The sequence below is a fragment of the Brassica rapa genome, chromosome A09 (assembly GCF_000309985.2).
Source record: "Brassica rapa cultivar Chiifu-401-42 chromosome A09, CAAS_Brap_v3.01, whole genome shotgun sequence".
Taxonomy (NCBI): Eukaryota; Viridiplantae; Streptophyta; class Magnoliopsida; order Brassicales; family Brassicaceae; genus Brassica; species Brassica rapa.
Genome location: NC_024803.2, coordinates 3,159,792 through 3,184,714, shown reverse-complemented (window position 1 = coordinate 3,184,714; position 24,923 = coordinate 3,159,792). Strand labels below are relative to the sequence as shown.

At 36.9% G+C, this 24,923-nt stretch overlaps 4 protein-coding genes across 13 annotated transcripts; 3 read left to right on the top strand and 1 right to left on the bottom strand.

Moving 5' to 3' along the window:
• Window positions 1-100: 100 nt before the first annotated feature.
• LOC103837192 (threonine--tRNA ligase, mitochondrial 1) lies at window positions 101-5,543 on the top strand. Of its 2 annotated transcripts, none has more exons than XM_009113522.3 (20): window positions 101-902; window positions 1,135-1,372; window positions 1,447-1,506; window positions 1,651-1,740; window positions 1,876-1,950; window positions 2,036-2,164; window positions 2,248-2,337; window positions 2,424-2,512; window positions 2,595-2,691; window positions 2,767-2,853; window positions 2,963-3,047; window positions 3,338-3,432; window positions 3,526-3,558; window positions 3,637-3,723; window positions 3,816-3,908; window positions 3,990-4,082; window positions 4,177-4,398; window positions 4,510-4,581; window positions 4,660-4,731; window positions 4,811-5,543. In XM_009113522.3, exons 1-20 carry the CDS (start codon window positions 682-684, stop codon window positions 4,904-4,906), a joined length of 2,124 nt encoding a protein of 707 aa, XP_009111770.1. In that variant the 5' UTR covers window positions 101-681; the 3' UTR covers window positions 4,907-5,543. The 2 variants fall into 2 exon arrangements, with proteins under 2 accessions (XP_009111770.1, XP_033135096.1); XM_033279205.1 differs by having other exon boundaries at window positions 3,526-3,561; window positions 3,640-3,723.
• Window positions 5,322-10,680, top strand: LOC103837145 (protein SEMI-ROLLED LEAF 2). Its single transcript, XM_009113473.3, has 18 exons — window positions 5,322-5,543; window positions 5,850-5,992; window positions 6,152-6,226; window positions 6,311-6,426; window positions 6,493-6,607; window positions 6,674-6,802; window positions 6,868-7,115; window positions 7,195-7,391; window positions 7,835-8,271; window positions 8,356-8,724; window positions 8,802-8,951; window positions 9,038-9,116; window positions 9,179-9,303; window positions 9,389-9,580; window positions 9,648-9,782; window positions 9,860-9,985; window positions 10,070-10,264; window positions 10,342-10,680. The coding sequence occupies exons 2-18, from the start codon at window positions 5,858-5,860 to the stop codon at window positions 10,465-10,467; spliced, it is 2,949 nt and encodes a 982-aa protein (XP_009111721.1). The 5' UTR covers window positions 5,322-5,543; window positions 5,850-5,857; the 3' UTR covers window positions 10,468-10,680.
• A 352-nt stretch (window positions 10,681-11,032) lies between these two features.
• LOC103837146 lies at window positions 11,033-16,162 on the bottom strand. Of its 4 annotated transcripts, none has more exons than XM_033279204.1 (6): window positions 14,578-16,162; window positions 14,163-14,329; window positions 13,813-13,862; window positions 12,228-13,730; window positions 11,957-12,071; window positions 11,033-11,848 (listed from the first exon to the last, which is right to left on the bottom strand). In XM_033279204.1, exons 2-6 carry the CDS (start codon window positions 14,269-14,271, stop codon window positions 11,184-11,186), a joined length of 2,442 nt encoding a protein of 813 aa, XP_033135095.1. In that variant the 5' UTR covers window positions 14,272-14,329; window positions 14,578-16,162; the 3' UTR covers window positions 11,033-11,183. The 4 variants fall into 4 exon arrangements, with proteins under 4 accessions (XP_033135095.1, XP_018510479.2, XP_009111722.2 ...); XM_018654963.2 differs by having other exon boundaries at window positions 14,163-14,293; window positions 14,578-16,161; XM_009113474.3 differs by having other exon boundaries at window positions 13,813-13,865; window positions 14,578-15,023.
• A 3,909-nt stretch (window positions 16,163-20,071) lies between these two features.
• Window positions 20,072-24,852, top strand: LOC103837147 (calmodulin-binding protein 60 G). Of its 6 annotated transcripts, none has more exons than XM_033279209.1 (9): window positions 20,078-20,268; window positions 20,343-20,471; window positions 21,386-21,431; window positions 21,536-21,624; window positions 21,710-21,755; window positions 22,208-22,745; window positions 23,135-23,295; window positions 23,382-23,742; window positions 24,121-24,852. In XM_033279209.1, exons 4-9 carry the CDS (start codon window positions 21,548-21,550, stop codon window positions 24,588-24,590), a joined length of 1,653 nt encoding a protein of 550 aa, XP_033135100.1. In that variant the 5' UTR covers window positions 20,078-20,268; window positions 20,343-20,471; window positions 21,386-21,431; window positions 21,536-21,547; the 3' UTR covers window positions 24,591-24,852. The 6 variants fall into 6 exon arrangements, with proteins under 6 accessions (XP_033135099.1, XP_033135100.1, XP_033135097.1 ...); XM_033279206.1 differs by having other exon boundaries at window positions 21,509-21,624; XM_033279208.1 differs by having other exon boundaries at window positions 20,072-20,471.
• The last annotated feature ends 71 nt before the right edge of the window (window positions 24,853-24,923 follow it).

The window sequence follows — 24,923 nt, the reverse complement described above, 5'->3', positions numbered from 1 at the left end:
GTAACTAGCCAACATCAAGATATCAACTTCAAAACATATCCAAGTCCACAAAAGTTCAGTGTAATTTTAATTTAGTTTTTTTTATAGATTTTTTGTTCAGTTCATATAACCAACAGTGGAACCAAGTTGTGTGAGAGGGGGGCATCTGCCCCCAATAACATTTCAAAAATTTCATGTAAAACATTGAATAAGCTTAATATGCTCCAATTTATTTAGCAAATATATTCATAATTCATTGAACAATTTAATTTATGCCCCCAACAAACAAACAAATCTGCATTCACCCCTGCCCCTGCTAACCAATACTTTCAAATCCAGTTTGAAGATAGTTCAGTTTGAGTTTAAAGTGATTTCAGATTATTTAAATTATTTAAATTAGTTCAATTTAATTATTTAAATTATTTAACTAATCAGATAAAATATCTTTTATAATTTAGATTGTTTTGATTAAAATATAATTCCAATTATTTCATATAATTTGAATATTATTCTAATTGAAATTGAGTGATTTTTTTTTTCTTTTGTTTAGCAGGTTGTCGATGAAGTTTAATTTCCGGATTAAACCGGCTAAACCAAGAATCACTCTGTAGTTTCTTTTGGATTTCTCGGTTTAGCGAAAAAGCCCTAGCTAGCTAGTAGCTACACTCGGACAACACAAACCTTTTGAAAAAGAACCCTTTGATGCTCCTCCGTCTTTTGGTTCGTTCTATCAGTCGTTACGCATCTCCACCGTCTCGCTTAGCCTCTACGTCGTCGTTTTGCACTCTCCCAACAATGTCAACCAACCACCCAAAGAACGAGTCCTATCTCTCCGCCGTCATCCCCAAGCGCATCAAGCTCTTCGAGCAGATCCAATCCCACCAGCTCGAGAAGCTCAAATCTCTCCCCCACGACCCAATCAAGTAAAATCACAACGCCTCTGTTTATATACAGAGCACATTATTTTTTTGATAAATTAAAAATGAGGTTTGGAACCCAATGACTGTAACTAGTGTGAATTGAACCAAAGTTAGGTGATGTAGTTAGTTACAGCCGCAACCCTTTTACCACTGGGCCAACTCGACGTTGGTATAACACATCATGTGTGATTATGTTTAAGTTCTGATGGTGTTGTTGTTGTGTGTGTGTGTATAGGATCACGTTACCTGATGGGACCGTGAAAGAAGGGAGGAAGTGGGAGACTACTCCGATGGACATCGCCGGGGAGATTTTGAAGGGGTTGGCTAACTCTGCGTTGATTTCATCGGTTAATGATGAGCTTTGGGATATGAGTAGGGTGTTGGAAGGTGATTGTAAGCTTGAGTTGTTTAAGTTTGATAGTGACAAGGGACGGGATACTCTTTGGCATTCTAGTGCTCACGTTCTTGGTCAGGTAAAAAAGAAGTGTTTTGGTTTAGTTCTTGGTTTTTGTGGCGGGGGTGATTAAAGGTGTGGTCTTGGGTGTAGGCTCTTGAGCAGGAGTATGGGTGTCAGCTGTGTATAGGACCGTGTACTACGAGAGGGGAGGTAAGAGCGGCTTGTTTGTGGTGTTTTATCTTTTGTATAACGTCATGTTCGATCAATTGTGAAGAGTAGAACAAGAAAGGATGAAACTTTTTGTTTAGTTCTTGGTATTTCACTTTAAGTTGATTTTGTGTATTGTTACTGTAGGGTTTCTACTATGATGCATTTTATGGTGACTTGGGGCTGAATGATAATCACTTCCCTAATATCGAAGTTGGTGCTGCAAAAGCTGCTAAGGTATTGTTTTTTTCTTTGGTCTGCTAAGCTTCAATATATGTTCTAAACTATTTGCTTCCTTTTTTCAAATCTTTTAAGTGAGAATAGAAAGAAATATTTCACTATAGTTCTGATTCTCTTCTGTTGACATCTCAGGAAGCGCAACCATTTGAAAGGATTGAAGTGACGAAAGATCAGGCGATTGAGATGTTTTCTGATAACAACTTTAAGGTGTGTTAAAGCTACATATGTTATTATCATTGGATTGGTTATATGTCTTTGTTTTGGACTCATACTTCTGCTGTTAACCATCTAGGTTGAAATCATCAATGATTTACCTGCCGACAAGACCATTACTGTCTATAGATGTGGTCCTCTCGTTGATTTGTGCCGTGGACCGCACATACCAAACACTTCTTTTGTGAAAGCATTCAAGTGTTTGAGGGTGAGTTGCTTCTATATCTCTAGGAGTTCCATTAATCCAGATTCTAGTTTTGTTTCTTGTGTTGACCAGTGTAATTTTCTCAGGCCTCATCAGCTTACTGGAGGGGTAGCAAAGACCGTGAGAGCTTGCAGAGGGTTTATGGGATATCTTATCCAGATCAGAAACAGTTGAAGGTACTCCTTTTTCTTAAAATACTCTGACTGTTACGCAGGGTCCTGAGTGTGCATAATATATATCGTCTTTGTCTTGGTTGTTGCAGAAATATCTTCAGTTTCTTGAAGAAGCCAAGAAGTATGACCATAGACTATTGGGCCAAAAGCAGGAACTTTTCTTCTGTCACCCACTCAGGTTCTTTCAGTGCTACTCAACAATGTTTTCCTCTTTGTGTTTTACTATACTGATTGGTATACTCATAATACTTGATCTTCAGCCCTGGGAGTTGGTTATTCCTTCCACTCGGCACTCGCGTTTATAACAAGTTGATGGAATTCATTAAGGAGCAATATTGGAAAAGGGGTTACGCAGAGGTCTTTCTATGTTCTCACCTGAATATTTAATGTAGTTGATAAATGACAAAGGGTAAACTGAATTTGCGTTGGCAGGTTATAACACCAAATATGTACAACATGAATCTGTGGGAAACTTCTGGACATGTTGCAAACTACAAGGAGAATATGTTTACTTTTGATGTAAGAGTACATGGAAAGCTTAAGAACCCCTTGAATCTGTTTCATCAGCATGTTTAGCCTAGGTTTTATTCAGACACGTGAGTGACTTTTCTGAATGCTCCTTATGCAGATTGAGAAGCAAGAGTTCGGGCTCGAACCTATGAATTGTCCTGGTCACTGCTTGATGTTCCAACACAGGGTTCGTTCATACAGAGGTGCGTCTCTATTCCTGCAGTGCAGATTGATATCATCAAAACACAGATCTAGGAATGATATTACTAGTAGAAATTAAAGTTCACTGCATAACGTACTATCGAAACTCAGTAGTGGATTACTTGGTGCTGATTTTTTCTATGACAAGAAAATTTGCTCTAAAGTACAATCGTTCTTTGTAACCTATTGTCAAGGAAAATATGTATATGTTTTCCTTTTATAAATCTACTATTGGCAAGTCAATCATTTGTCTTTGCTGACACCATCTTTGTACGGCTTGTATGTTATGCAGAGTTACCTATTAGACTGGCTGACTTTGGAGTGTTACACCGCAATGAGGCAAGTGGAGCACTTAGTGGGCTGACTCGTGTCCGACGGTTCCAGCAGGTTTAATTTATGTCCTTTGCTTATTTATCATTTTCCCAGTTCCATGTTTTACATATACGTTGCTTAATATGATAATTACATCACTTATTTCAGGATGATGCACACATATTCTGTACAGAGGATCAGGTTTGTGATATACTTGTGTCTGGCAATGTTGGACCTCCTTTTCCTCCCTCTTTTGTGGTTAATGTTTTCTGTTTGCAGGCCACGGATGAAGTGAAGGCTGTGTTGGAGTTCATCGACTATGCTTACAAAATCTTTGGCTTTACCTATGAGCTAAAGCTTTCAACGGTATATCATATCTGAAGATTCTTCAATTTTTTATAGACTTTGGGTGATATGTTTCTGTCGCTCATTATTTTTCTTGTTAATTTGAATCTCAGAGGCCAGAAAAGTACCTCGGAGATTTGGCAGCATGGGATAAAGCTGAAAATGATCTCAAAATAGCCCTAGACGCTTTTGGAAAGACATGGGTGGTATGCACACTTACTGATGAATGAACACTCAAAGTCTATTCACAAAATCTGCATTTATTCTAAAGTGTGTTGTTTTGGCAGTTGAACGAAGGAGATGGTGCGTTCTATGGCCCAAAGATAGACATCACAGTTTCTGATGCGATGAACAGAAAATTCCAGTGTGCAACTTTACAGGTTACGGTCCCAAACTCTTTTTAGTTTTCCTTTTTTTTTTTCTCTTTTGCTATAGTCGGTGCAAGAGGAGTTAATTTTATGTTTCTTGTTACAGCTTGATTTTCAACTTCCTGATCGCTTCAAGCTGGAATACTCTGCTGACGACGAAGCAAAGAGGCAGAGACCTGTGATGATTCATAGAGCCGTGTTGGGATCTGTGGAGCGTATGTTTGCCATATTGCTGGAGCATTACAAAGGGAAATGGCCCTTCTGGCTTAGTCCTCGCCAGGCCATAGTTTGCCCTATATCCAAGAAATCTGAGGAATATGCATTACAGGTTAAATACGTGGCTGCATCTTTTATTGAGCAACTGTGGTTCTTAACTTCTTATAGACTTACTTGTAGAGTCTGATCTTTGGGTTTTCGTTTGTCTCAAACAATCAAACAGGTGAAGAAACAAATTCATGAAGCTGGGTACTATGTTGATGCGGACATAACAGACAGAAAGATTGATAAAAAGGTAACAGTTTCGGTGTTCATGTTCTGTGGTTGGCTGGTTTACTTGTATCGACTTGAGTGATGGTTATGGTGTCTGTAGGTGCGAGAAGCTCAGCTTGCTCAGTACAACTACATACTTGTGGTTGGTGAAACCGAAGCTGCTACAGGACAGGTTAGTGATTGGCCTATTCCTTATGGGCCTCTCGAGCTCGACTAATTTTTGTGTTGTATTGAACTCTTGACATGTTCAGGTGAGTGTTCGGATAAGAGACAGTGCAGCCCACTCGGTTAAGAGCATCGAGAATTTGCTGGAAGAATTCAAGACCAAGACTGCTGAATATCAATGAGATCAGCAGACTCTTGCAAGTTCAAGTTTGATTTTATTCCCCATATTGAAGTGTTTATTACTTATCTCTGTCATTAGACCAGATTTAAAGTTTTGTAAACTTCTGATCTCTTCCAGCGATTTTGTTTCTCAGTCTATTGAACTTAAACAACAGCAAATTGAACAATGTAATAAGATGTTGATCTAGTCAAAGATGACATTGCTTGTATCTAGGGTAGAAGATGAATGTTGTTGAGAACTACCAAATACTTGTTGGCCAAGTCATAAGAGTAACAAATAATGGGAGGGGGCACTTGTGTACATTTAAAAATAAATTGACGATTTTGCAATAATTGGGATAAATATGGAGCAAATTTTCGAAAACCCAAACCAAGCCAAATTGTTCTGACACAAAGACAGGACCTAGGTCTGCTTTTTTTCAAGTGAAAAAAGGAAATAACATTAAAATCTGTGACAATCTCACGTGCTTTCTCCTTCTCTCTCTCTCTCCTCTGTAATTGAAGTTTTGGATTCCACATCCACGCGCCTTTTCCCCTCTCTCTCTCATTCACTTTCTAGATTAATCAAATCTTTGTCTTTGAAAACCAGTTTGCAGTTTCACTTCTCCCTTTCTCCAGATCCGTTCCCCAGGAAACTCTGTATGTGTCTCCAAATCTCTTATCTCTTCTCTTTCTTTCATGATTCTATATAACCTTTGGAAACTAAGCTGAGATTTGGTTTAGGGTTTGTTAGAATCATTTATACACATTAGTCTCCAAACACATTCCTTTAGGTTTTTGCTGATTTTGAAACCTCTGACAATTTTTTACCCTTTTTATGTTTTTAAATTTTTGAATTTTGAATTTATGCAATGAGTGGTCTCTAGTTTCTAAATTTTATAGAAAGTTTGATTCTTTTTTTGTTTCTCCTTGAACAGTGATTTAGTTTAGCTACTTTGTCTGCAGATAAAAAAATGGGGTTCATCTCGAGGAATGTTTTTCCAGCGTGCGAGACAATGTGCGTTTGCTGCCCTGCTCTCAGGCCTAGATCTAAACATCCCGCCAAGCGTTACAAGAAACTGCTCGGCGAGATCTTCCCTAAATCCCCTGTATGTGTCTCCTTGCAGCTAATAACTGTTAAAGTTATACTCTTTCCTTAGGAGCATCTATATCTTGCTGTCTTGAGTTATATTTGTTCAACTGTAACAACTTATAATGCCTATTGATTTGTGGATTTGTAACAATTTTTAATTGTTTTTTAACTGTAGGATGGTGCACCAAATGAGAGAAAGATTGTTAAATTGTGTGAGTATGCTGCCAAAAACCCAATCCGTATCCCTAAGGTATAGTTAAAAAAAATAAATGATTCTTACTAAATAGTTGGTGTGTAAGTTTATCATATTGTGTGTGTTTGTGGTTTGTCACAGATTGCTAAGATTCTTGAGGAGAGGTGTTACAAGGATCTTAGATCTGAGCAAATGAAGTTCATCAATATCGTCACTGAGGCTTACAACAAAATGCTTTGCCATTGCAAAGATCAAATGTAAGGCAAAATCATAGCAACATTCTTTAACTTTTCACTAACACGTGTGTGTTTCTTCCTTTGAAGGGCTTATTTCGCTACAAGTTTGCTGAATGTGGTTACAGAACTACTTGAGAATTCAAAGGAGGACACACCAACCATTCTTGGATGCCAAACATTGACAAGGTTCATTTACAGTCAGGTAAAATTCTCAATTCTAGTATCTCTTTGTGTGAAGTATCTCTCACTCTTCATCTGGTATGAATAGGTTGATGGAACCTACACGCACAGCATTGAGAAATTCGCGCATAAAGTTTGCTCATTGGCTCGTGAACAAGGAGACGAGCATCAGAAGCAGTGTCTGAGAGCATCTGGCCTGCAATGCCTTTCAGCCATGGTACTACAACAGCCAATCCCACTTTATGTCCCGTTTGTTTTTTCTTATGTTTGTTTCTTCTCCAGGTGTGGTTTATGGGAGAGTTCTCACACATCTTTGCTGCTTTTGATGAGATTGTACACGCCATTCTCGATAACTACGAGGCCAACATGATCGTTCAGACCAATGAAGACAGAGAAGAGCAGAACTGTAACTGGGTTAACGAAGTGATCAGATGTGAAGGACGAGGAGGAGGAGTCAGCGGTTGTAATAGCCCTAGCTACATGGTTGTCAGACCAAGAACTGCAAGAAAAGATCCGACTCTGTTGACTAAGTAACTAACTGAATCCTTCTAATCTTTGCTTCTCAGTGCCCTTATTTGAAAACTTACTTAATTGTTTGATTGTTTTCAGAGAAGAGGCTGAGATGCCTAAAGTGTGGGCACAGATTTGTCTCCAGAGGATGGTTGATCTGGCTAAAGAAAGCACAACTCTGCGGCGAATCCTGGATCCCATGTTCAGCTATTTCAACTCTAGACGCCAATGGACTCCTCCAAACGGTCTGGCCATGATAGTTCTCTCTGATGCAACATATATGATGGAAACCTCGGGTATCTACTTCATCTCTCGTGTTCTGTTAGAACATAGTTTTTCTTCGTCTATACATGTATGCAATGTTCTAAAAATCGGTCTAGGTGCTCTAGGTGCTCGGCAGATCGGTTATAACCGAAACAATTTTTTTTTTAAAATGGTTTAAATTGATCTAAATCGATCTAAATTATTCTAAATCTGTTTAATCAACCAATAATGTTAATGCAAATCCATAATTTTGTCTAAATTTTGTAATTTATAATTCATCCAAATAATTTTGTAATTAGACATAAACAATCTAAAATATTTAATATAAATATAAATATAAAATATATAAGTATATATCAATATTCATTAATGCATAGTCACTAGTCATCTACAAAGTGCCTTGTTACTGCCTAGTGTTTCTTGAAAACTGCATGTATGTGTGTACTCACAGTTATGTTTCTTTTTCTTATACTAGGGAGTCAGCAGTTGGTGTTATCAACTGTTGTACGTCATCTTGACAACAAGCATGTTGCCAATGATCCTGAACTCAAGGCATACATCATTCAAGTTGCTGGTTGTCTAGCGAAGCTGATCAGGACCAGCTCGTATCTCAGGGACATAAGTTTTGTTAATGACTTGTGCCGGCATCTGAGGAAAAGCTTTCAGGCAACATCGAGGTCAGTTGAAGAAGAGGAGCTCAACTTGAACGTGATGCTTCAAAACTCTATTGAAGATTGTCTGCGAGAGATAGCCAAAGGAATTGGAAATGCACAGCCGTTGTTTGATATGATGGCTGTTTTAGTCGAAGGGCTTCCTTCTTCAGGAGTTGTTTCACGTGCAGCTGTTGGATCACTGTTGATTCTCGCTCATGCTATGTCTTCAGCATTGTCACCATCTATGCGTTCACAACAGGTGAATTATTACTTTGTGGTTTACTCTAGTGTCTAACTCTAACATTATCTTTACAGTATTTAATCCTTTTTCTATTTCATACAGGTTTTCCCAGACACACTTCTTGATGCGCTACTTAAAGCAATGCTGCATCCAAATGTGGAAACTCGTGTGGGAGCGCATGAAATATTCTCTGTGATTCTCTTGCCGAGTTCTGGTCAGACTCAGGCTGGACTTGCATCAGTGAGAGCCTCTGGTTACCTTAACGAGTCCAAGAATTTGAGAAGCGATACAACCTCTGCGTTCACATCCATCGCTGCTAGATTAGACAAGCTCAGAAAGGAGAAGGACGGCGTCAAGATTGAGAAGAATGGTTACAATGAGGATCTTAAGAACTACAAATCTTCCCCAAACTTTCACAAGTTGAACTCCATGATTGATAGGACTGCTGGAGGTGTCAGTCTAGCTGATATGGTAAACATTTTTATTAATGTTATGTGCTAATGAACACCATTGTTTATGCAATAGTCTAATACTATTTGGTGATGCAGTTACCATCAATGATGAAGTTTACTGAAGATCAAATGGGACAGTTGTTGTCTGCATTTTGGACACAAGCAACTCTTCCTGATAATTTACCTACAAGCATTGAAGCTATTGCTCATTCTTTGAGTTTGGTGCTTCTCTCCTTGAGACTAAAGGTCTCACCTCTTCTGTCTCTCTTAATGTGTCTACACTTTGGTGATGCTTTACTTATAAGTCTCTCATGATCATTTTTTAACTGCAGAATCCTGATGATGGACTTGTTGTCCGTGCCTTCCAGCTTCTCTTCTCACTGAGGAATCTTTCTTTGGACCTTAACAACGGTACTTATTTGATTACACTCTCTTAATCTAATCAAACGCTTAAAAATGTTCTTCATTGCCAGGCACATTACCAACGGTTTGCAAGCGGTTGATCCTTGCTTTATCCACAAGCACGCTGATGTTCGCTGCTAAAATATATCAGATTCCTCATATTTGCAAAATCTTGAAGAGTCAACTTCCTGGTGATGTGAGTTTTTCTCAGTGTGCTGTTTCAGTTATTATATCCAATCTATGGTGGGTGTAGAATTTGATTATGTGCTCAAATTTTTCAGGTGGATCCGTATCTGTTCATTGGAGATGACTTGCAACTCCACGTTAAACCACAGGCGAATATGAAAGATTTTGGGTCATCAAGTGATAGCCAGATGGCTACTTCAATGCTGTTTGAGATGAGAAGCAAAGTAGAACTGTCCAACACTATCATAACCGATGTTGTGGCAAAGAATCTATCTAAGGTTTCAAAGGTAAAGCTTCTAATGTTATTTGTTTTTCAGTGAATAATAGCCTCTAAAGCCTGTACTTGCTGTTCAGCTCCAAGAAGCTGATGTACAGATGCAACTCTCTGAGCCATTCACACCTGATGATGCTTTTATGTTTGGATCACGGCCTATCGTTGAGTCTGGACCAAACCAAAGTATCTCTAAGGAATCACTGTCCTTTGATGAGGTAAACTATTCTCTCAAGATCCAGATTGTGTTTATCTTTGGGACATTGATATAACGTATAGTTTCTTTTTATCACAGGACGTACATGCAGGTTCAATGGTTGAGGACGAAGTGACGAGTGAACTCTCTGTACGTTTTCAACCAAGAGGGTCTCCTTCATCATCTACTCCTCAAGTTATCAGCATTGGTCAGCTTATGGAATCTGTAAGCGTAGTCAGCATTAAACATGAGTTAGTTACTGGTTGATGTGTCATTCTTATGATTGGTTAAATGATTTTGTTTGTCTAGGCCCTTGAGGTGGCTGGTCAAGTAGTTGTGTCATCTGTCTCCACTTCTCCACTTCCTTACGACACAATGACAAACCGCTGCGAAACCTTTGGGACTGGGACACGACAGAAGCTCTCAAGGTGGTTGGCTACTGAGAATCGCCAGGTGAATGGTCTCTACAGAAACTCTTCAGAGGAGTCATCTGCACTTGAAAAGGTGCGTAAGAGCTGAGTTTAGGTACACTTAATCTGTGCTTGACTTTACTAATACTGAGGGAGGTTGAAACTTTACAGGTAACTGAAGATGGGAGCATATATGGGAGAGAATGTGGTGTGTTTCAGGATACGTGGTCCATGATGAGTCTGCCACCAGCTAGTCCCTTTGACAATTTCCTCAAAGCAGCAGGAGCCGGAAGATGATTCAGTTAACTCAAATGATTATCAAGTCTCATGTAGAAAACGTAGTACGGTGTGTGTAGTGTGTAATATTATCCTTTTTACTTGGGTTTGTACTCTGTAGTCAGCTAACTATCTAGGCTAAGGCACGATGCTTCAGACACAGCTTGTAATGATTTAGATTCAGTTGTTGAAACTATTTGCTTTCTTATGTCAAAAGACCTGTTCAATTCGAAATCTTCTAGACTTGAACGTAAAGTTTGAAGGTTAAACTTAGTTCGGTTAGAAAATTCGGTAGGTTTTCTAAAAAAGTTTGGTTTTTGGTTCGGAAATGGTTACTTTGGTTTTCTACATACCAAAAACCCAAACGAACTAATCGAGCTAATCTAATTTCTAAAAGAATTAACTAAAATTAACAGAAGTTATTCAAAAATTTTACAAAACTAAACCAAAATCTAACTGAAATAAAAAAAATTTGGTAAAATTTTCAAAACCCGATTTTACCAAACTGAACTTTATTTCAAATTAACTCGGTAAGATTAATCTTTCAATGTTTTTCTTCATCCTTTTTCCTCTTGAAGAAGAAGAGTGATTCTGTAACACTTTCTTAATCATTATAGTAGTTTATTTGCATTTCATTTGACCTTTAAAAGGATTTACCCATGTAGACAATACAGAACAAATCAAAAGAACTTTTGAAAAATATATAAGGAATGCTCAGAGACATAGACCAGGAGCTTCTAGAATGCTGAGAGAAGATCAGACTCAACCAAAGCAGAAACTAACCCATGTCCTTGGCTTCGATGTTGTTCTTTGAACACTGAGACAAGATCATTAACTAAATCATCAACCAACGCAGAAACTACCTCTCCTTCAATGTCAACGCCTTCTTCATAAGTCTCTCTCTCGAAATCAAGCCAACACCCTTCCAAACTGCTCATCTCTTTGTCAACAAGCTCGTCCATCATCATCTCCCTCATCTTCTTCAACCCGTGAACCTCTCTGTTCAGTTCTTCAGCTAACCAATCTCTACGTTCAAACAGAATCCCTTCTTTCCCCAATATCCCTCTGCAGGTACCCCTAAACATCTGCTCGCATTTGAGTGCTAAGGAGTTGTTAACAAAATCAAACACTGTCCTTCTCCTCAGCTTGGCTGCTGTTGCCTCTCCACGGCCCTCTATTTCATCAAAGAGGCTCGCAGGTAATATGTCAACAGCCATTCCCAAAGCGAACTCTTTCACCATCAGTTGGTCAGAACTGAGGATCTCAGATATGTACTCAAGCTCCCAGTCTAGCCTTTCTTCGTCTTCTGAATAAGCCAGTGTTATTACAGACTCTGAGAGTTCAGACTCTTCTTGTGCTGATGAAACCCATGTGAATTCTTGATCTGGTGAGGATTTAATCTCTGTAAAGCATTTAGAAAAGTAAAATTAGCTGCAATCAAGCTTCCTATTCAATGCAAACAGTGTCTTAAAGATTTAAGTTTTGCAGGAAGAATGTGGACTTCACAAACCATGTTCTGTGGTCTGTCTACAATCTGAGAAGCCCTTGCTGCAGGAGCTTCTGAAATCATCAGCTTCTGTCACAGTGCTAATGCTGCTTACTTCCTGTTCTTCTGCTTGTATCATCTTTTTCCAGAATAAAAGATATTACACAAAACATAACCAGTGAGAAAGTCTTAACTAGTTAAAGACACTAAAACTATAGAATGCTAAATATGGCAAGCAAGAAACTGCATATAGATTAGATACTTGGTCTCTTAGCTGGATCAGAAAACAACTAACCTGGAATTTTTGTTTGTCATAGAATGAAGTGCAGTCAGAAACCGATTCACTCTCGGACAAAACTCTATCCATACCGTTTTGTGTCGACTTATCACACTCTGATGAAGATGAAACCATTCCACCGTTCACCCCATCTTTTGCACTGAAGCGTGAAGACTCTTCTTGAGTCAAGCTACAGCTAGAAGACTCAAGCTTACAAGTCAGCTCTCTGAGCTTTTTCTCTAACAGAACATTTAAAGAATCTCCACCAAACATATCGAAACTAACTGCAGAGTCCGTCTCCTGGTCAATTCCTTGGGTGGAAGATAGTGAATCAGATGATAAGCCTTTGATGGGCGACGAGAACGTGAATGAGATCACATCCATTTCCTTTTTCCCATCATCTTTGCCTGTGTTATCAATGGTGATGTTACATTTTATCACGTTTTCATTCCTTTTGATCCGTTTATCATTGGAGATTCCAGTTTCTTGCTTTTTGCTCCTGGGAAGAGTCTTCTTGCGAGACAAAGATAGAGAAGTGTTCTTTCCAGCCAATGCCGTTGTTGAACCTTGCTGCTTTGACACTGGAGCCTTGTTCACAACTTTGTTAACTACACTGCTGCTTTTTTGGTTTGAAGCAGAGGTTACTGAGCGTTGATTCTGTTTCTGGTAGTTCTGCTTAAGCACACTCTTTCCTCTGAGACCATTCTGGCTTTTGACTATACCATTTTTAGCTTCTGCTTTCTCCTTTTGGCTTGTTCTGCTGACGCTTAACGGCGTTGCGCTGGCCTTTGATACAGAAGGTAACTTCCCTTTTCTCTTCAACCCATCAGAACTGTTGTTCCCCATAGACTTACTATTACTAGCTGATGGTGTCATCACTGATGCTGATGCTCTCTTCTCATTGTGCTTCCGGTTTGACACTTTCTGAGCAGCTTCTAGTTTCTCTCTTAAATCTTGAATCCTCATAGGAACCGATGAAGGAGAGTTAGACGGTGGCGAAAACCGCGTTCTAGCAGCCATCCTAGGACTTGGTTCAATCATTCTCGAAGCTGCTTCCATTACATAAACAGGGTTCCTAGACGGGACAAAGCCAGGACTCCTGATAGGAGACAAGAGCCTATTGTTGGTAACACAGATCGGTTTGGCCAACCTGGGAGGAAAAGTTTCAGTCTGGAACCTCTCAATGGGTCGGTTGCGTCCTTCATTCGTTCTTGAATCCAAATGTTCCCAAGATACTCCTCCATCATAGTCACTACGGAGATTTACATAACCAAGATTCTCATATGCATTCCATTTGCTTGTGTTACGTGAAGGTCTAAGGAAGAATGGATCAAGATCAGGGTTAAACCGAGGCTCTTGGACATTTGGTACTGGTAAAGACTCTAAACCCATGAGCCTCGCAACCACACTTGGGGCTCTTGTTCCCTGGCCCTCATCATCACTGGTAACAGAAGATGCACAGCAGCTTGACTCACTTCTTGGGTTGTAACTCAAATTCTTGCTAACTTCATCAACCTCAATCTGTATAATAATTCACATCAAACAAATAAAGAAGACGAAGGGTACTTGATATAAGCAAGGAAATAGTATTGAGGAAACTCACGAGAGAAAGACTAGAGAGGTTTTGAACATTCTGTTTCGTCTGCTTTGGTTCTTCTGATACAAAAACAAGATGAATCACTCACAGCATTATGAATTCAAGAACAAGAACAACATTGTCTTTAACCAATGTTCAAGAAATCGCTAGGTGGTGATAATAGGCACTATTGTTTAGGCGGGTGCCTATACCGATTTTTTGAATGCATAGACCGTAACTTTAACCATATAATCAAATCCTTCTAAAGAGAAGTACATTTTCCTTAAACTAGACATATCTACATGATGCCACAAGAACTGAGCTAAACATTTCTTAACTAGCTGTGACCATTACAAAGGCAATACTGTAAGACACACCTGAGAGTTCCGAGCTGTCAGAAGAGAAGAGCTTCTTCCGGGACTTTCCAGGCCAATCAAATAGATTCAAGAACCCTCCTCTAGATCGTTTCCTCTCAACAACTTCCATCTTTTTTCAATTATTCTTCCATCTACAATGCAACAAAATGGGATCTTGAATTGAGAAACTGTAGTAGACAAACCAAAAAAAACGGCTTAAAGATTGGTATAAATAAAAACATCAATAATTGACACAACTATTAATCTGAAGTAAATGGAGATTAAGACAGGTTTAATCTAAAAGTGGACACCACAGGATAATACAGAACGTAGCTGTGAAGACAAAACAACTCGAATAAGATAATAGACACATAGATACAAAAAGACTTGAACTTTTTACAGGAATCAATCAGATCAGAACGTGAACCGCTTTTACCTATTGGTTAACTTGAGTTGAGAAGCCAAAGACCGAAACTTTCGATAACGGGCTCTTTCCAAATTGGGATCTTGTGAAGGTTACAAGCAATTTCACTCACTTGAAACAAAGCAATTGAGAATTGAAATCGAAAAGGGAGTCAGAAGAAAGAGAAAGGAGAGGTTTTTGAGAGATGGGTCAGATCAGTAAAGGTTAAAAATGAGAGTAAAGATTTGGGATTTGGGATTTGGGACCAATGGAGAGTGAAGAAGCAGAGCAGAGAACTTGAAGAAGAAGAAGAAGAAGAAAAGAAGAAAACAGATACTATACAGTGTGGATTGATGTGACGAGAGAGAGAGAGAGAGAGAGAGAGAGAGAGAGAGAGAGCTGCGTTTTGAATTTTCCACTCTCTCACTTCCCCCACCACCTCTGTAAATTAAATTAAATTGAATTTTGACCAAATAATAAATAAATTGAATTGAATGTTTATATCCTTTTTCTATTTTTATAATTACTTGTGTCGAATTTATTGTTTACAGCTTTCAGTAAAATGTGGATTTCTTCAAGTATTTAAATTTTATTTAAAAAAATGGATTATGGATCATAAAACAAAGTTGCAGTCCAATTAGCTGAATGCCTGAATCAGTAGCATATTGCAATAGTTTATAGTAAATGACATATCTTCTTTTCAGTTATAGAAACATGCAAAAACTTTATAGTAAACGGTGCTGCAGAGGTCTGATAATATGCCAAATCGTAATAGTTTATTTTCCATTGTTTTTGGGAGCCACAAAATGGGTTTTCGGGCTCCACTTTCTTATATTTTACTAATTTGCTAATCCTATTCCAATTTTCATTATTATTACTAATTAAAAGTCATTTCAACTTTGTCAAAAAAAAAAAAGAGTTCTTTCAACATCTTGGTGACTTTATATATTTGTAGAAATCGTAATCAATGGACTCAAAATAGTAACCATTTGGCAATCTCTGTCCACCACCATTTAGTATTTCTTCTGTTTTTGTCGAACACGTTTGTGTACAGTTATTAGAGCTTTTTTCTGTTTCTGTTAATTACACCTTTCGGATTCTTTTGTTATTAAGCTTGTGAAAGAAACGGCACATGGAATTGGTTCATGTGAGGATTGTCGCATATGCAAGTTTCCCTGCTTTAATCATTATACTTCGTTAATGTTGTTACTGAAAGTGTTTTTTCTCAATTCGGTATTCATCATTGTAAAATATGAGGAGTATATCTCTACTTGAGTTTATTATATATATGAACCTCAAACCTTATCAAATCATGCAATCGTGAAAAAGGTGGAACTAAAATGAAGTTTGGCAAGTAAACATAAAACGAATGACAGTGAAATATACAAATATGAAATGGACAGTAGAAACTTATTTTAATTAAATCCAAATAAGTTCGTATGCTGTTTTGTGCCAAACAGAAAATTATTTGAAGTTAAAAAGTACAAGAGAGTCATTAATCAAAAGCATTTGTTTGAGATATGATTAAATGTCTTTTCAGTTGGACGGCAACTATCCCAAGACACAGTCAGATCTTGAGTAAGATATTGGTGTGAATTTGTTGCAAAGCATAGCTACTTTTAATAGTCCGGTTCCACAAAATCCTAAACCAACCACTTGAAATCTTGTAGCATCCACGATGAGAAAAAGGTTAACTGGTTTAGAATTTGCGGTTGTAGAACTAAAAATAATAATAATAATAATAACTACCATAGTTCTTAGGGTTTAAAATGATCTCGAGAAGAGGATTATAGATGTCGACATAGATTAAAGTATTCTCCAGTAGATTTCTAGAAAGCCAATCAGTATTTGCTGAGAGCTTGTCATTGTAAAGTTTTGATGCGTCATTATAGGAACCATCGTAAGACTCCTCGAACGAAGGTTCTCCGTGATTGGATACATCCTAAAGCTGGTACGAATTCTTCTTGCTCCACGTTCAAAGAGTGTCTACAAATATCATGTGATGAAGAACATTAAAGACAAATTGCAAAAATAAATTATGATGCTACTGAAAAGGTGGACATGTATAGATTCGATGATATAGTATAGCATTTTCGGCTAAAGGAGAGGTGAAGAATCGAAGTCGTATTTTGAGTTGCATAGAAGGAATGCCAAAGTAGGTGTTGGTGATATCACTACTACCACACACAAACACACACAACAGCGAAGGAAGCTACTCTCAGCTATCAGATTTGTCTTTTCTTCACCAACCCTTCCCTTCAAAAACCGAATAAATTTTTTTGAAACCGAATTAACCAAAAACCGAACCTAACCAAAAAAAATTGGTTCATTTTGGTGAGATTTCGATCGACCCGAACTAACCAACCTGTAATCAAAGAAACCAAACCCGCAGGTCTAGTTACACCGGTTAGAAGATCATTAGGTTTCATATTTGGCAATTGATTCCTAGCTAATTCTTCCGCTGTTAATCATACCAAATGTTTACATTAGAAAAGCAATTAAACTGACAAAAAAAAAAAGCAATTAAAGGATTACACGTTGTGTTTTGATATTTCAATCACAAAATTGATGTTTTGAGGATTTAGTAATTCAAGTACAAAACATTTTTTCTGAACTATTTATTATTAATTCTTTAAAAATGTATCATCATAACAAATTAGCACACGTATGGACGGTATGTCAACACTCACGTGCTACGATGCAAGTACTTCTGCAACAAGTTTAAAAGTTAGTATCTAATAGATGATCTATCGTCCGATAGTATCTAATAGAGGATCTATGTCCGAAACTTCCTGGATGCTTGGTTCACTAATACTTATTAATTTTTAACAAAAAATAAAATACTACATAGATGTACTCTGACACAATCATGAGTGTAGTACCTACATGAAGAAAAAACATGTCTAGAATGATAACTACAGATGTCTCTTTCACAATATTTATTACTGCAATACGTCCGAAATTCTTTTTTTTTTAAGTCCTAAATATATGAGTTTCATGTTTCTAAATTTAAGAGTTTCATGAAAGACACGTCAAAAGTGATTAGTTAACTACATGGCTCGATGATCAAATATATCAATCAACAGTTACTTTGACTATTCGGCGTCCCTTAGTTTCCTTATGTTTTCCTCGAATATGTAAGGAAATTTTCAAGAAATTTTCTTAACATTTACACCCAAAAAAGTTTGAAGAAATGTAGTTATGCAAATATCACACGCCAACCTTTAAAAACATAGATTAATTTATCATATGCGACCGCATATGTCAGTTAAGAAGGGGCTACCCTCCGAGACTGTTCATGCCCGCACAACCACGGTACTTCCATCTAATTAGTAGTATTAGTTGGCTTAATATAATGAATATTTTAAATCCAATCTTTATCGCAATATAGACTCCGAATGGTGACTGCGGTTTGAGCGGTGCGGGACAAGCGGTTCAACTGCGGTGTGGTTTTAACAGTTATAAAAAAATATAGATATATAGTATATGTAGAGATTTTTGTTACTGTTAACTGTGATACGGGGCGGGGCGGTTGTAAACATTCGAAGTCATAATGAATAATTAGGTCTCTCCCAGTTCCGGACCTCAATATTCTAGAATATGAATAATAGAAAATCAAATAAAATGAATGTTATTTGTTACCGAAAGGAAAAATTAACCCCGATGTTATATCTTATCTCTGACTAGTCCAGTCCTAATAGCTACATGATTCTTCATCAATACATTAACAATAGATGGTTAAGTAAGTGTGGTAATCATATCAAAGGAAATGTATCTTGTAAAGATATCATTGCATTATTTTCCTATACAATAGAAAATTGGATAATATCCTATCAAAGGATGAATCAACTGATAAAGAATTAAGAAGTATCTTACTTATTATTGTGATGTATATCTGAAAAGTTGGCAAGATTTACTAATAAATTTCCCTTCAAATTAATTCTTTTATTTAAAAAAAAAAAATCGAAAAGTCAAATGTATTTTACAAAAGGAAAACAGCATTTTTGAAACTTTTTATAACTTTTAGTTTTACTATAATTGACAGATTGCAACACTTAAAAAGAAAAACCTATTGTATACTAGTTCCATATGTTCTGAATCTTTATATATTAGCAATCGACGTGTAGATAGATCTCTTCCTACACTAAATCCCTACCTGATTTTAATTATTACTATTCTAAGTAATTTTTAATAAGAAATTTAGTGATTAGAGAAAATAAATATATTTATATATTTGAGTACTGTAAGATTTTTGACAAAGAAAAATTATTACAAGAGGGAACAATATTTGAGTGTGAGATTTAGTGATTAGAGTTAAAGTTTGGGATGTAGAGTAATTTAGTGTGATAAAAACAAAAACACTATTTCTGATATTTTAGCATTTTTATTCATGTACATAATACTATGTATTTGTCGTTTTTGTTTTTGTAGATACTTGTGTCGTTGTTTGGCTTCCATCAAAGAGGGAGGTTTGTCCATTAGCAGAACGCGTTGATGCAGAAAATAATGTTCCAATGTTTTCTGCAACTTTGTCCTTCCAATTTGGGAAAACACTTAATTAATATGTTGAATTTTAATATATATATATATGATGATAACCTTTTTTTGAACATTAACATATGAGATGATAACTTGCTTAAAAGCGCGTTACGGCTTCACCTAAGCGTGTTTTTTATGGGGCGATTGTGCTTTTAGTTGAAGATCTAGCCTTGTCAACGCTTTATGTCAACGGCTTGGCTGGTTTATAAATTTTTCAAAATAGTTCAAAAAACTGTAATATTTCATTTAGCTAATTATACCAATTTAAGTTTGATATAGGTGATAAACACCCGACTGTAGGTTTACTTGCTAGAATTTGATATTCTTATCCTATAATTTTTTTGGGGCCAAAAATATTAGATACATGGGACAAGTTTGGAGAATTATCCAATCGATTTTAAAAGTTTCCTGTTAACGTTTATAAAATAAAAATATATAGATAATTTCAAAATTAATGTTTGCATCTGAGAAACCTATAACCCCTAGAAAGTGTTTGAAAAAAACACTGAATCTTCATTAGCAAAACCTAAATGAACAGATATTATTTAGCAATTTGGATAATTCATTTTATTTAAGTTTATTCGATTTGTGCGATACCGTTATAGTTAGGAAGCTAGTACCGTACTAGAGGTGCCTGTGGAATAAGAAAGTATTGCTCTTAACTATAAAGTTTCTTTTAGTTTAAGTTCTAATTAGCACCAGGAGGTTGCGTCTCTCCCAGGCCTAATAACCGAGAAACGAACAAAGCGTTTTAAATAGTAACTCTTCTAAAACGCGTAGATTGTAACATCTAAGATGCAATTCTTACACATAATTAAATGCAGGATCCTAATATGTCTGACAACAACAACAAATGCAGACTCATGTCTGAGTCTCTGACCACAAACTATACAAGTGAACATTTATATTACGAGCAGCATTATCGCTGTCTCTTAGCCCACCTCTTAGCCCATGAAAACATTTAAAAATAATAAAGAGAAGAGAGAAGTTCAAGAGGTGAGTCTTGGGTAAGGGTTGGAAGGCCCGTCCCTTAGAGACACGTGTCAATGCGAGAGAGAAACAAAAATGGGAGAGGAGAGAGGCCATGTTTCGTTTCTGGGTTTGGTTCTGTTCTTCTCTCTCTCGATCGAAACCTCTCTGTCTCCGAAACGGCGATTCCTCTCCATCAACTAATCCTCTCTCTTTGTCTCTCTCTCTCTAGATCACAGAAACTGTTCAATATATAACCATTAACCAGATCCGATGCTCTCTATATATAGGTTGGTTCAATTGAAGGGCGAGTTGGTGTCCATCATCTGGATGATTCTCAACAGAACAAGAACTTCACATTCAAATGTCACAGAGATGGGAATGAGATCTATTCTATCAATGCTCTGAACTTCCATCCGGTAAGCTCTTTATGACTCAGTAGTCTTAAAGCTTTAGCACCATGAATGAAAGTATATTGTACAGATGGTAATTGTTTGAGTTGTGTAATTTTTTTTTAAGAACCATTACTTAAGAAACTTGCAATGGAGGACAAAAGTTTAGGTGTCTCTTAACTAAAGTTTTTAACACATATTTATTACTAAACAATTGATTAAGAGTCCCTAATGGGTTCTAGGGATAATCATGCTCTTATAAATCAAGATCGAAGTCATCAAAATTTTCTTAATGAAATGGGTGTCTTTTTGTCTTAACTAGGTTGACGATATTTTTCTCTTTCTTTGGAATATATTGTTCAAACAAAATTGTAATTATAGCTATTTTAGCTATTTTATTTTGTTTGAGATTTAAAAGCTTATAAGCTTCAAACTAATTAGATAGATACATAAAACGAGTTAAAAAATATAAGAAATTGATATAAAATGAAAATGGTTGCAAATTTTCTTCCAAACACGAATGGCGGAAACAAGAACGAGTTTTTGGAAGACAATTAGCAACTTGTTCATTTTTATAGTTTTAACAAGTCTATAACTTGCAGAATAAAATATGTATAGACTGATTTATTATATTGATCCACTTCTTGTTTTGACAAATGACATTATACTGATCCACTTTATAACCGACCCTTTCCAATATGTGAGGGTGTTCTTGAAAAAGCCCGTTATACATGGATTTAAAATTTAAAATACATGTTTAGCTGAATAGAGTATATATAATATATTAGTACAAGCTGAATTTTAGTTTGTACAAAATGATGCAACCATCTTGATTTAATAGCAAATAAATATATGACACTAGACAAGTGTCGTTATAGTTTAGGTTTAACTAATTAACGAAAAACTAAATAACTAACTTTAGCGTGGTTGATGAATTGCAGCACTACTAAACTCGAGAGAGCAACGAATCTTCCTGGAAGTTTCGAGGTTGCTTCTTCATTGCTTTATCACTATATAATCAATCATCATTTGCTTTCTCCTATCTCTCTCTCACACACACAAAGATCATTTTCTTTCACTAAACTTCCAAGTGATCTGTGGAGATGCGAAACATTCTTAATTTGCATGGGACTAGTGGGCACAATAATGTTTTAAAAGCTCATAGATTCACATTCAAGAAGTGAGTTTATTCTATATATATCTTGCAAGACAACTTTTCTTTCTTTATGTCTAATTTTTAGTTTGTTTTCTCATGTAAATCACAGTGATCATCAACTCACCATGGTTATGGAGAACATGTTCAGAAGAGTTGTGAGTTTCCTCCTCATTTTTCATTAACAACTCACTCTGCGAGCATAAACCGTATAATTAATTAAAAATATTAATTTATCACGGGATTCGTTAAATGAAACTGTTATTAGTAGCCACCAGCTTTGACTGACTTGTTCTTCTCTTCGGTTCCGTTTTAATTTCTGTGGTTCTAAATTTTGTGGGCTCCGTATCAACAATGAATGGTCCTGAGTCTAGTTATATAGCACTATATCATTATAAACATATAACTAAATATAGTCTTAATGATCTAATTATATGCATATAACTAAAGTACATGTGTGTGTCACTGTTTATTTAGTTTGTCTGCTCATGAACGTGATCGTATGTACTTTTTGCAACTTGCAAACATGTGCTTAGTTATATATATATATATATATATTATATGATATATGTAAAGTAGTGATGAATTATCTTTTCTTTTATGATTATAGGTCGGAGAGGAGCTTGATCATCGTCTTAATCAACGACCTTATCTCTTTTCGTCGTGGTCCCAAACCGAACGCTCACGTTCGGAAACGCCGTCGTCGCGTTCACGTCTCAAGCTGCGGTTCATCAACTCGCCGCGATCTTCCATATTCACGGGAGCCAAGATCGAAACCGAGGACGGTTCTCCCGTAGCGATCGAGCTCGTGGACACAGCCACGAACGCTCGAGTCGTTTCGGGACCGCTCTCATCTTGTCGGGTGGAGATCGTGCCGCTTAAAGCTCACTTCACGGAGGAAAGCTGGACCGTTGACGAGTTCAAACGCTATATTGAGAAGCAGCGTGAAGGCAAACCTCCGTTACTCACCGGAGATGTAACTGTCACGCTTGAAAACGGAGTCGGAGTGATAGCCGGAGACGTCGCGTTCTCGGATAACTCGAGTTGGACTTGGAGTAGGATGTTCCGGTTAGGTGCTAGGTTAACCGGTGGTGAAGCCGTGGAGGCAAGGAGTGAAGCTTTTAACTGTAAAGACCAACGTGGAGAATGTAAGTATTACTGCGTTTGGTTAGGGTTGTAGACGCTGTTAGTGAGTTTAGGTTAAATTATCAACCGTTTTTAATTGAGAAATAACCGGTAATAGTAAAGCACATTTACCCAAAAAGACACACAATTTTTTTTCTCAAAATAACATTAATAAAATAAAATGAAAACATTTTTTATCTTGTATTTTCATTTGAGTTTTGTGATTAGAGTTTTTGGTTTAGTATTTAAGGGTGAAGATATAATTAATAAGAGTTTAAGATTTGAAGTAATTAAGTTATTTAATCCTTTATTTAATATTGTTATAGAGATTTTGTTCTTTTATGTTATTTTGTCATAAATTATTTTTATGTTATGGAAATGATTTAAATTTTAAAATTGTGGTTATGTGCAGCTTATAGAAAACATTACCCTCCGTCTCCCAATGACGAGGTTTGGAGACTGAAGAACATAGCTAAAGGTGGCGTTTCGGCAAAGCGTTTGGCTGAGCAGGAGATTTATACCGTCAAGGATTTACTCCGTTGGTATGCCGTATGTCCAAATGAGTTATACAACGTAAGATTCTAAATCTAAGTAATTTTAATAAATCTTTAAATTTTAATGTAACTAAATCGACTAATCTAAATTGTTATTTTGAGCAGATACTTGGTAGAGAGACAAAGTCAGGAAGGATCTCAAAGAGAAAATGGGAAGCAATTGTATCCCACGCCATGCAATGCGTTTTGGACGAAACAGAGCGTTACATCTACAACGCAAACGCTCTTGATGGATCGCTTATATTCAACTCTGTCTATGAAGTGATCAAAGTGTCCTTAAGTGATGGCACGTTTCGAAACCCTGATGAGGTACCCACCTATCAGCTGGACAAGTTAAAGAAAGAAGCTTATAGAGACCTTACCCTCTTAAAGACCTTTGTGGAACATCCACAAAGATCCTTGCAATGCACGCCAAATCCCGGATATGGCATCGCATGTCCTGAGTTGCAGCACAACAACTTTCAAGGTATACAAGTTTATCATGGTCGCGCTCTAGGTCTTTTGATATGTATATCCTATTACAGACTTGCTAAATTATTAGATTAGAATATGAATAAAACATGTTTATTCGAGTCGGGCTCTAAGTCTTTTGATATGTATATATCCTATTATAGACTTGCTAAATTATTAGAAAGTATCTTTGGATAGGAATAAAACATGCTAATTCTGGTCGCGCTCTAGGTATTTTGATATGTATATCTTATTATAGACTTGCTAAATTATTATAAAAAAATATCTTATGATATCACTAAAGATGTTTATTATGGTACTCTAAGGTCTTTTGATATGTGTATCTTATAATAGACTTGCTAAATTATTATTCAATGTTCTTTTTAATGTTTAGGAACTTCGGATCCATCAGGCTCTATGAGTTCTCTTTACTTCACAGCTGCAAACTCTACCATCCAACCAGAGAGTTTTGAGAACTCACCAGACATGACGTTTCATATCGACCGGAATTTATTACAGAGAAACAGCTTCAGGATAAGTGAACACGACCACGATGCACAAACTTTAGCCACGAGAGGGTATATCGAGAACGAAGAGGACGATCATGAGAATACTTTTACTTATCATCAGGGCATGTCCTCGAACTTGTCAACTGGTGCGGCGGATTGGGAGCAACAAATGTATAATAGTTTGTCTGTTAGCGTGTTTGGCACGGAAGAAGCTGGAACGTATAATGTTCGTTTTACAAACACTGCGGGGTCTCCACGAGCCAGGTGGTGCAAGATTAAGGCAGCTTTCAAAATTCGAGAAGTCTGGAAACAGGCAGCTGCCAGAAACCGAGGGAAGGCTTGCGTAGCGTACTAGATTCAGTAGTTTCAATTCTTACGGTGCACGAAAGATGCAGCATATATATTGCGTGTGTGTGTTTTTTTTTTCTGGCTAATGGCTGTTCCAAATGGCTTTTATCCCAGCTCATGTTTGATATATCTTTCAGATATAAAAGGCTATACATACATAACGAATAAGTTTACATGTTTATATTTTGTTATTTGTTTTTCCATCAGTTGTAATGCTTTTATAGGAAAGGGCTTGTAAAAGTTGTAGCCTTTACATGCTGTATTTGATTCAATGGTTTCTTGTAATGCACGAAAGCTATTTATAGGCAGATTATTTATGTTTTTCCCCTCTTTGCCTATA

Excerpts from the sequence above, each read along its gene's own strand:
- LOC103837192 (XM_009113522.3), top strand. The coding sequence starts at position 682 with ATGCTCCTCCGTCTTTTGGTTCGTTCTATCAGTCGTTACGCATCTCCA. Across the intron at positions 2,165-2,247 it reads AAGCATTCAAGTGTTTGAGG|GCCTCATCAGCTTACTGGAG; the intron begins GTGAGTTGCTTC and ends TAATTTTCTCAG. Across the intron at positions 4,399-4,509 it reads CTGAGGAATATGCATTACAG|GTGAAGAAACAAATTCATGA; the intron begins GTTAAATACGTG and ends ACAATCAAACAG.
- LOC103837145 (XM_009113473.3), top strand. The coding sequence starts at position 5,858 with ATGGGGTTCATCTCGAGGAATGTTTTTCCAGCGTGCGAGACAATGTGC. Across the intron at positions 8,952-9,037 it reads TTCTCTCCTTGAGACTAAAG|AATCCTGATGATGGACTTGT; the intron begins GTCTCACCTCTT and ends TTTTAACTGCAG. Across the intron at positions 9,783-9,859 it reads AATCACTGTCCTTTGATGAG|GACGTACATGCAGGTTCAAT; the intron begins GTAAACTATTCT and ends TTTTTATCACAG.
- LOC103837146 (XM_009113474.3), bottom strand. The coding sequence starts at position 14,271 with ATGGAAGTTGTTGAGAGGAAACGATCTAGAGGAGGGTTCTTGAATCTA. Across the intron at positions 12,072-12,227 it reads ATGACAAACAAAAATTCCAG|ATGATACAAGCAGAAGAACA; the intron begins GTTAGTTGTTTT and ends TTCTGGAAAAAG. Across the intron at positions 11,849-11,956 it reads TAGACAGACCACAGAACATG|AGATTAAATCCTCACCAGAT; the intron begins GTTTGTGAAGTC and ends AATGCTTTACAG.
- LOC103837147 (XM_033279208.1), top strand. The coding sequence starts at position 21,548 with ATGCGAAACATTCTTAATTTGCATGGGACTAGTGGGCACAATAATGTT. Across the intron at positions 22,746-23,134 it reads TAAAGACCAACGTGGAGAAT|CTTATAGAAAACATTACCCT; the intron begins GTAAGTATTACT and ends GGTTATGTGCAG. Across the intron at positions 23,743-24,120 it reads GCAGCACAACAACTTTCAAG|GAACTTCGGATCCATCAGGC; the intron begins GTATACAAGTTT and ends TTTAATGTTTAG.